The 10,295-nt window shown below is 49.5% G+C and overlaps 1 protein-coding gene across 1 annotated transcript; it reads left to right on the plus strand.

Annotated features, from left to right (window-relative positions):
* Positions 1 to 4,399: 4,399 nt before the first annotated feature.
* LOC119338790 (anthocyanin regulatory C1 protein-like) lies at positions 4,400 to 7,480 on the plus strand. The gene is made up of 4 exons (XM_037611025.1): positions 4,400 to 4,442; positions 4,602 to 4,658; positions 6,389 to 6,465; positions 6,597 to 7,480. Exons 2-4 carry the CDS (start codon positions 4,603 to 4,605, stop codon positions 7,226 to 7,228), a joined length of 765 nt encoding a protein of 254 aa, XP_037466922.1. The 5' UTR covers positions 4,400 to 4,442; position 4,602; the 3' UTR covers positions 7,229 to 7,480.
* The last annotated feature ends 2,815 nt before the right edge of the window (positions 7,481 to 10,295 follow it).

Genomic DNA, 10,295 nt, shown 5'->3' on the forward strand with positions numbered 1-10,295 from the left:
CTGTGTACATTCCGGCGCCACTAAGACCTGAATCTCATACTGCTGTAGAACATACTAATTAGTACGTAACGGATATGAACACACATACGAAACATAGCAATAGACAATGGATAATCTTCTTGTCAAGACATCACCATATCGATTTTGTAATGGTATGAGCCAATGTCATGTTTCATAGTGTGCCTAGTCAGTTGGCAGTTTGGCACCAAATAAAGGGTGTCATGTAACCAGTTTTGGCAAATAAATACTCTTATTTCTATGACATTGTTTTCTTGTGTTTGTCTCTTTGGTCTTCGCTAATAGCTAGCCAACATAAGAGACAACTAGTAGTATAAGACAACTCTAGTGTTGACTATGGATGGCATGAAGGATATAGTCTCTTAGGATGGTCATAGTGGAGAGTAACTTAGACTAGTAACATGTTACTAGTCTAATGTTACTTATACCTTCCTAGTGGGTAGTGTCATATGTGTGGTAGCATAGATGTCTTCATTTATTGCTTTGTAGACTAAGAGCATCTCCAGCCGCACCCCCAACAAGGCCCCCCAGACGATTTTTCGGCCGCCGGCGCCAGAAAATCGGCCCAGTCGCGCCCTCAAGGGCCCAGTTTTCGCCGGCTCGGGCCGAAATTGGCGCCAGCGGACCCAACCCGAACCCGGCGCGCTCGGGGGCGCCGGGCGAATGGTTTTTGGCGCGAAGAGCCGCGGGCCCCCCTTGCCAATGACTCGATTCTCTTCTCGCCGCTTCGTCGTCCTCATCGCCTCGTTTCCCGCGGCGAATCAATGTCAAAGCTGCGCGCGCTGCCGCGCCGGTCAGCCTCCATTGATGCCTCACAGGCGGCGCAGTGAAGGCCGGGCGACGCGCGTCCCCTCGCCCGCCACGCCTCCCGCCACGCGTAACGCGCCGGCCAAGCCTACCACGCGGCGCCTCCGCCTATATAAAGCCGACAACTAGCGCGCCGGAGACACGCACAGATACTCCACCGCCGACGCGCCCATTTCTCCCCCTTCCTCCTCTTGCCGTCTCCAGTTCAGAAGAATGGCCGAGCGCTTCCCAGGCGACGGCGCAGCGGCTAATGGCTTCGGGCGCCGCCATCTTCACGAGGACGAGGCTCGCCTCCTTTTCGACGCCGAGTACCCGGCCCCGCCGGACATGCGGGTGCCCGGGAAATGGAGGATCAGCGCCAGCGGCGTGCCGGTGCCACCACCACCCACCGGGGCGGCGCGGCGTGCGGAGATCGCACGTATCCGTGAGTCCCTGCCGCGGGCGGCGAGGGAAGGCCCGCGGTACACCCCCGACAGCCCGCTCTAGGAGCCCTACTTCCGTCGCCACCACGCCGAGAAGCTCGAGGCGATGAACGGCGTCGTGCCCTCCGGCAGGCTCAACTCCGAGGGCCGGCGCCAGTGGTGGGGCATGCCCGGTCCCACGTTGGAGGCCGTCCTCGAGTACATCGAGGGCGGCAACACGCCGCGCCTCGAGTACCCCGCTCCCCCGTCCTTCTCACGTCGCCGTGGGAGCTCCTAGACGCCGAGGCGCATGGAGCGGCCCGGGGCGTCTTCCTCCTCGTCCGGCCGCTCGTTGGGCTCTTCCTGCCTTCTCCCCGTCAAGCCGGAGCCCCAGGACATGTCTGTCAGCGCGCGCACCCGCAGCTCCGGCGTCCACATCGGCGACTCCACCCCCCCCTCCGGTCGCTTCGTCCTCGTCGAGCCCAAGCCAGAGCCCAGCCTCCCCACGGAGTACGAGGAGATAGCCCGGCGCAGCTTCTCCGACGAGGACGCCATGCAGTGGGCGCGTGACGACTACCTCCGCGACGAGATGGTCCGGCAGCGCCGGACCCGGGAGAAGATAGAAGTCCGCAAGCGTGGGCGCGAGGACAAGCTCGGCGTCGTGATCCTCGACAGCGACGACGACGAGGACGCCCCCGGACCGTCCAACCCGCCGCGCCAACCGGGGGAGGGATGCAGTATGGACGGCGGCGGTTGAGGCGGCGATGACGACGGCGGCGGCGGCGACTACACGCGGTTCTACAGCCTCCTCGACATGTAGAACTGCAAGGGCGGGCGGCGGGGAGCGGCGAGGTAGACGGCGAGGAGCGGCGATGGAGACGGCGAGGGGCAGCCCCTAGTAGTTTTTTCTGTTTTTGTAAAATATGTTTAAATTTGAACGAACTGGCCAATGTTTGCGTTAAATTTAAGCCGTGTTTGCGCCGTATTCAACTTTTTCAAAAAAAAACGTGGGCGCCGCGACTCGGGGGCATCACGCCTCCAGCGCGCCGGTTAGCGCCGGTGCGCCCCCAGGGGGCGATTTTTAGCCCCTCCTGGAGGGCCAACGGCTGGAGATGCTCTAATTTTGCATTGGGAAACGCTATGTGATGGTAACATATTTATGTTACTTTATTTGCCTCTCTACTCATTAACTACTTGCCACCTCATCATTTTTGCTTATGTGACATCTATGTTACTCCTACTATGACCAGCCTTAGTTCCATAATTCTTGTCATGGTTTTAGTTTAATTCTGAACTAAAAGCATGACAAGAATTATAAAACTGAGGGAATAGAAGTTAGCACATGACAACCAGTAATGTTTGCCCTTTTAGCCACGCCGACCAAAACAGGGGAATCAAGTAATCGTTGGTATTTCTAAGCACTTTTTTTTTTCATTTAGAGTGTACGAATTTACATCTTCTAGCGCTTTGCTTTATGCATGACTAGTGTTTGGTGGACCCTCTACATGATTTACTTCGGCTTTCTGATGGGATATGGTTTAATTTGCTCATGTTTTCTTTCTAACAGGCTACATTTTGAACATATCAGAATTAAGGTATTTGGTTTCACATTTTTTTATTACCATAGAGTTCGAGAATGGACGGGGAATGTGTGCTGAGTAACGCTAGTCTTCTGGGGAATGGAAAAACATGACATCGAGTGTGCTTTTGATTTCTTTTGTATATATAATTATTTTGAAACCAAGTTTTTATAAGTAAGAAATAGACATACACACAGTTTTAAATAGTGTGCTATAACTTTTAAAGAACCCTCCCGCTAAAGCTATGCACCCTAAAGGATGTCTAATCAACCCTTGATTTTTTCATGTCTGAACATGTGTATGTGCAGTATATGTGATATATCATATATGATGTCTGATTGTATGTTTTTCATTATTAGGCTATCACTATGTAATCGGTGCCTACTACTCCCCCGTCCCATAATGTAAAACGTTTTTTGACATTAGAACGTCTTACATTATGGGACGGAGGGAGTACGTGAAAATGTTGTCATCACATCAGCAGTGCCCTGAGAAAATATTGTGGCACCGCTTGTGTGTTTGCCGCATGCGAAAGAGCAGGGCCCATGCATGCATAAAGTAGTTCAGGCAGCCAACTTTACTCCACACTAGATTTTTGCTATGGCATCGATTGGGCAGTGTAGGCCATCGCTGCCAAATGAGGTAAACTGATTGGCCCGTTTTTAGCTTACACAGTTAAGGGCTTTCTTATTCTCGCGATTTAAGAAAAAAAAACGTTAAATAGTGCTTAGCTTCTATATCTTTTTGTAGCTTCTGTTATATATAACCGGCTATTTAGAGCTTTAGTTATATATCATAAATTATTGGCTATCGAAGCCAATTAGAGCACCAATGATGATAAGAGATAAGTCATTAACTGTGCGGTTTCTCGACGTTATTTAGAATCCTAAGTAGCATAGTTCAAGGTATTTAATGGGACAATACAGCCAACAATTCCGCCTAAATCTTAACAAAGAGTCTCACTCGATCTTAAAGAAGAGTCGATTGCATTTTCTACCTTCCACGTCAAAAATTATCCTACATAGTAGACTATGAAGTTGGCGTGCGTATTTATAATATTGCCCTTACAATAAGAATGTGGCTAGGTCTCAGTCGACTGAGATTTAACCAAGTCTCAATCAAGTGACATAACATCAAGAGAGACAAAGAAAAGAAACTGAAGATTTTTTTTTTGCACGGATCTTAATGTATGAGCTCGCGGATATAGCATCGACTGAGACTTAACGAAGTGAGACTTAGCAAGACTCTTACAATAATATTGCAATGGAGGGAGTAATGTTTCCGCCACTTGGAGATAAAAGGCAACTATGAATAAGCCTCTGTTATAGAAATATGACATCGAATTTGGACAGAAATCATCGCTGCTGCCAGCGATATATAACGGCTGATGAACGGCCGTCCTGGTTACGTCCCTGTTCATGCACACATGGAAGCCCTCCCGGCCGTCTGGTCCATCTAACACTTTGAGGAAAGTGCCGCTCCCGATGGCCGTGGATAGCCTTAAAGGTGCTAAGCCGGCCACGTAGTCGCGCTGCGGCGCCGGTGTATAAATACCCCAACCACCCCTTCTGCCCGCAGACCACTCCCCCTCTCTAACAAAGCACACACGGCGAGATAGAGATAGAGGGAGAGAGAGGAGAGCGCTGCTATACACACGACAAGGATGGACGATTTACACACGATGCTACCCATCAAGACGTCCATTTACACAAGATGTACTGTATCAAGCCGTTCAATCAGCCATCGTGCATGGTTCGGCCGGGCAGTGTCGTTCGCCCAGTAGTTTCGGAGAGAGGATGGGGAGGAGGGCGTGCTGTGCCAAGGAAGGGGTGAAGCGAGGGGCGTGGACGAGGGACGCGGATTTTTCCTAACTAGTTAGGCGCGCAACGCGTATCTAACCCACACATCCACCAGGAAGTCAAATCAATGAGGCCCACAAGCTGTCAGCTTTGCATGGTATTACAACTACCAACGAATTTCGATAGTGCGTACGTGGAGATGTATTCCACCTGATTGGACCGGCTGCGGGGCCAGCCCTATAGATTCGACTGTGGTCTACAGGTGCACATGCATCCTCCCAGGGCCCTGCTCCCAGTACCACTTTTGTCCTTACCGATTAGTAGTACTGATCTAATAGCTGCCCATGCATGCACGAGCTCGCAGGATGAGTGAAGTGAGTGAACTCGATTAGATTCCTTAAATGTGCAGATTTTCTTCACTAGTATTAAATGAATTACTGTCTTGGTATAAAACTCTGGTGCTAAAAAGTTCAGTTAAGTTGCGAACAAACATTCCGAGATAGGGAAACAAAAGTGTTGCTGAAGAATTTCTGAGCCAACAAAAGTGTGGCTGAAGAATTTTTGAAGCTAAATTATTCATAGTTTTTGTATTAACATATTATGTAAATATACATTAATTTACTTAGTTGATTTTTTAATGGTGAGCTCTTCAAAAAATAGTCCGCAAAATCCTTCATGCTTGTACACAAACGCACCGGGTATGCTAGATTAAAGTTCATTTAAGTGGGCTTTCAGTAAAGTCCTTCGTGTTTGAACACAAAAGCACCGGGCATGCTATATTAAAATTTGTCATGCAGGGATCTATCCTTGTATAATCGCCCAATGAATTATGTAAAGTCCTTCATGTAGGTACACAAACGCACCGGGTATGCTAGATTAAAGTTTATTTAAGTGGGGTCTATCTTTGTGTCCGGCGCTTTCAGTAAAGTCCTTCGTGTTTGAACACGAAAGCACCGGGCATGCTATATTAAAGTTTATCATGCGGGATCTATCCTTGTGCAATCGCCCAGTGAATTACGTAAAGTTCTTCATGCTTGTACAGGAACACACCGGGTATGCTGGATTAAAGCGCATTAAGTGGGGGCCTATTTTTGTGCAATCGCACGGTCTTTTCAGTAAAGTCCTTCGTGTTTGATCACGAAAGCACTGGGCATACTATATTCAAGTTTGTCATGCAGAAATCTATCCTTGTGCAGTCGCCCAGTGAATTATGTAAAGTTCTTCATGTTTGTACACGAACGCACCGGGTATGCGAGATTAAAGTTCATTGAGTGGGGTATATCTTTAAAGTGGGGTTGTACTTTTTCAAAAAAAGTTTCAGTTGACATTGAAATATTTTTCATGCATATGGTTGTTACCACGGTTATTTAAAAAAATAATCCACTCAAAATAAAGTTCTTCAATTTTTTCAATAATGGTCTTAAATGGCCAGAAAGAAAGTTTCATTTTCAGGCCAAGATCTCGGCAGTCTCACGGCACAAAATCTCAGGGAAGAAGAAGCCCAGCCAGATCTAATCGGGTGTGTTTCAAATTGTGAAAGCTGGGAAGAGGAAGTGTGGTGTGTACTACTGCGTCGTAGGTGTAGGTACTACTAGGTAGGAGCGTCAGGGGAGGCAGATACGATGTGACTGTATATTCCTGTATAGCAAACCGGGTGTTGTTTATTTGGATTTTAAGGCTGCAACCAGTGGCCCACGGCGCGCGGATCCATAGGAAGTAGCAGCGGCAGCGGTACGCGTTGCGTGCCGAACCGGTTAGTAATAGCCATATTCGCGTGGACGAGCAAGGAGGACGAAATCCTGGCTTCCTACGTCAAGGCCCATGGCGAAGGCAGGTGGAGGGAGCTCCCCCAGCGAGCTGGTACGTACTAATCCATCGTAATGACGTAATCCCTAGCTAGCCATATACACAGGACCACTCTGATTCTATCAATGGCGAGCTGGACGGAGAGCGGGAGTTGACGCATGTGAACTGAATGAATCTGCATGCAGGTCTGCGGCGGTGCGGCAAGAGCTGCCGGCTGCGGTGGCTGAACTACCTCCGGCCGAACATCAAGCGGGGCAACATCTCCGACGACGAGGAGGAGCTCATCGTCAGGCTCCACGGCCTGCTCGGCAACAGGTGGTCCATCATCGCCGGCAGGCTGCCCGGCCGAACAGACAACGAAATCAAGAACTACTGGAACAGCACGCTCGGCAGGAAGGCGCTCCCCGCCCGCCCCGCCATTGCCGCGGCGAGGACCATCGCCACGCCCGTCGCCTCCGGCTCCTCCAGCTCCACCGCAGGAAACGCAGCTGTGGCGCTGTCCACCTCCGTCCCTGCTGTCCTCCACGCTGCGGCGCCTTCGTCGCCGACCGCCGCGGTGTGGGCGCCCAAGCCCGTGAGGTGCACGGGCGGCCTCTTCTTCCGCCGGGAGACGCCGCCACCCGCGCCGGTCGTCGCGGAGACGCGGGCCGGGGGAGAAGAGGGAGATGCCTGCAGCGGCAGCTGCTCGGAGACGTCGTCGGCCGAGCCGTGCTCGTCGGGGTCGGGCGGGGGAGACTGGATGGACGACGTGAGAGCCTTGGCCTCGTTCCTCGAGTCCGACGAGGAATGGCTCAAGTCCCTGCACATGGCCGGTTAATTAACCTCTCACACGTGATCGATCCAGTTCAGTCACATGTACGTGGGTGCGCCGCTGCACGTACGCTTTTAGAAAAGGAAACTGTATGTGTACTTGAACAGTGTGTATACGTACAAATGCACTTACGCCCGGGCGTATGTGACGGTACGTGGGTGGCTAGCTCCCGTACGTTACGACTGTACTGAGTTGTTCATATGTAAACGTGGTTTTGAGAAAAATACGTAAGCTAGCGTCGCTCCTCGCATGTGCACGACAGCGCAACAGAAAAAGTCATGTGATGGATGGACGTCGGCGTCGGTGGAGACGTACTTTGCAGTAAACGACATACGCTAGTGAGATTTCCTCACTGTACTTGCTGCTTTCCGCGAGGTATCGTTTTCTGCAGCCACGGGCCACCGATCATAGTTGTTAGAAAGCTAGGGCTCGTGCAAGCATCTCAACCGTGCAAGAAGATGAATCGTGCATTCGTGCTCCCCCTCTATTAGGCCTTGTTTGGTTACACCACTTCTCAAGGGATAGAAGAGGATCGGAGAGGATTTAATCCCCCCTCAATCCCTGCCAATTCCTTGTCAACTGAACAAGCACTCAAATAGGCCCCCGGACGTTGGTCCAATATACTCCTACACCAATGCAACCTCCATAATGTAAGTGCTAACAATACTGATTTTTTTCCTTGCAAAGGGTCATACAAACAGAAAAGGAAGGAGGCGTCGAGCGACTCGGTTGGCATTGAAGCTTGTCAAAATCCCGGGATCAAACATGATTAAACCAAAACGGCCAGGAATCTAGCCCTGGCGTCGGGCCACAGCGCCCGTGTTGTAGATGCCCTTAGAGGGCTGGCAGGCGAGGGGATGATGAACCAGTATTTTTTGTTTGAAACTTTCACCAGGGAGGGTCCTTCCTGAATTTCATTTCAAATGATCAAGCATTAGTGTGAAGAAATATAGTTTCACTACAACCTGATACAGTTTGGCATGGATTTTTGAGCACAAAAGTTTCAAGTTTATGTGACCAGTGAGTTTGTAGGCCAATTATATCGGTAGTATCTCATTTGGGGTGAGGTTTAGTTGCCTAAAGCCCTTCACATTTCGCCTCCCAGATTTTTCAGAAGATAATAAGGATAACAAATAAGGTGATGGAGAGCGCAAGAGACCCGCTTGCGTTGGAAATGACAAAAATCTGTCATGGGAGTCCAACGGGGCGGATGCTGATCTTCCTCCAAACCCTGACCGCAGCAGAGCAAAGAACGAAGAGGTGCTCTCGGCCTTCGTCATCATGGGAGCAGTTGGGACATTCCGCCTTAGGCCATGTTCGGTTAATCCCCTCACCACAAGGATTGAAGGGAATTGGGAAGGTTTGAAGGGGATTTTGACTTGCAAGGGGTTTAATCCCCTTCAATCCCTTTCAAACCTCTTCAAACCCTGCCTAACCGAACAAGGCCTTAGGCAGCAGGGTTTGTGGTGCAGATTTGCTTAGTGTTGAGTCGGTCCAAGTGGAGGAGCCAATCTAAATTCTTACTGCAACATAGTCTCCCATATGGAAAAACCGGTGGCTGCAGCTAGGACATCCCGACAGTCCAAGTGATGTGCCACAACATCACGGCTGGCCGCGGGTGGAGAAGAGGATCAATGTTGAATGGTGGTTTTCGTTCATGATTACAAAGAAGATACACGAAAGCAAACATGTCACGCGTTTGAAAGACACCGAGAAGGTGGATACGTCTCTAAATCTGACAAAATTCCTATTGAGTGTACCTGTGTGTGTGTGTGTGTGTGTGTGTGTGTGAGAGAGAGAGAGAGAGAGAGAGAGAGAGTGCACTAGGATTTAAACCTTGGTTGGTAGAGCGGAAACACTCAGGGCCTTGCATCTGCACAGCCAGTCCGACGGGACAATTGCCACGATTTGTGAAGTCATTAATTCCCTGTATGTTTTTTAGGATCTAGTTCTGAAACATACAGATTCAGTATTGAAACTTAACGATTTTGTCATTCATCACTATTAAGTTTTGTCAAATGAAACTTACGGAAGTTTAAAACATTCGGCAAAACATATTCAAAATGAATCTTATTCAAAAGCCCTTGTCACAAGCAACACTAACTGAAAGTGGAGCTTCATTTGAACTTTCGTTTGAAAAGATATAAAAAATTTAAATTCGGAAGCCAATAGGAAAAACATGCACGAGGGGCTCCGCAACTGCGTGACACAAATCCTCTGCCTTGTAGTGTCATGCTCCCACACTCTCCCAACCCACTAGGAGGTAATTCATTGAGGGCGAGTTTATAAGAAGCTGGCGTAAGAGTGACCACCGCCCACTAGTACCGAATGGCCTCCATGGTCCAAGAAATGCTAGGAGACTTCACCGATCATGAAAGATTGCTCTCCTGGCTTGCGCATAGAAAGATGCATGCACACATCAATTCCGATTATTTTACAAGGAATGCGTGCGGGCAACAAAAGAACACAATGTTTCTACTCATGTAAGGTATACCAAAGAGGTTAATCTTCCGATAAATGCATCAAAAGGTATAACGTCGGGGGACATGAGCAAATGCAGCATTTAGGTTCTTTTGGATGATATTATACACAGTGGGTTGTAATTGAATAGGACTTGCACAAAATGGACAAATGTATCCGTGGCCGTCTTCTTCAACATGCACAGTATCATGATAAGAAATCTGAAGCGATGCAATTGGGTTAGCCGTGAGCCTTGCGTGCGTGGTCCCGCACGGGAGCAGGTCTACTCAAGTACAGATACACGGTCGACGAAAATTCATGCCATTGCAGGTAAGTCGAAGGCCAACCAAAACACATGTGCTAACATGTTTGCATGTCACTGGTCAATCAGTGTACACGGCCGCTAGCTAAGCTATAGGTAGGCCGGCCTATATATGTATGCATGGGGCGTTGCCACTGAGTGAGATCGACGCGGCGGTGAAGAACCAGACATGCATGGCTCCATCACGCGGAGCGACGAACGGCGCGTCGCCATCTTTGCATGTTTTCTACTAGAAATATAGGCCCATGCATGTCTCTCCCTTAATTGCATGTCTGGTGATGGGTTGGTGAT

This window comes from Triticum dicoccoides, chromosome 7B, assembly GCF_002162155.2.
Source record: "Triticum dicoccoides isolate Atlit2015 ecotype Zavitan chromosome 7B, WEW_v2.0, whole genome shotgun sequence".
Classification (NCBI taxonomy): Eukaryota; Viridiplantae; Streptophyta; class Magnoliopsida; order Poales; family Poaceae; genus Triticum; species Triticum dicoccoides.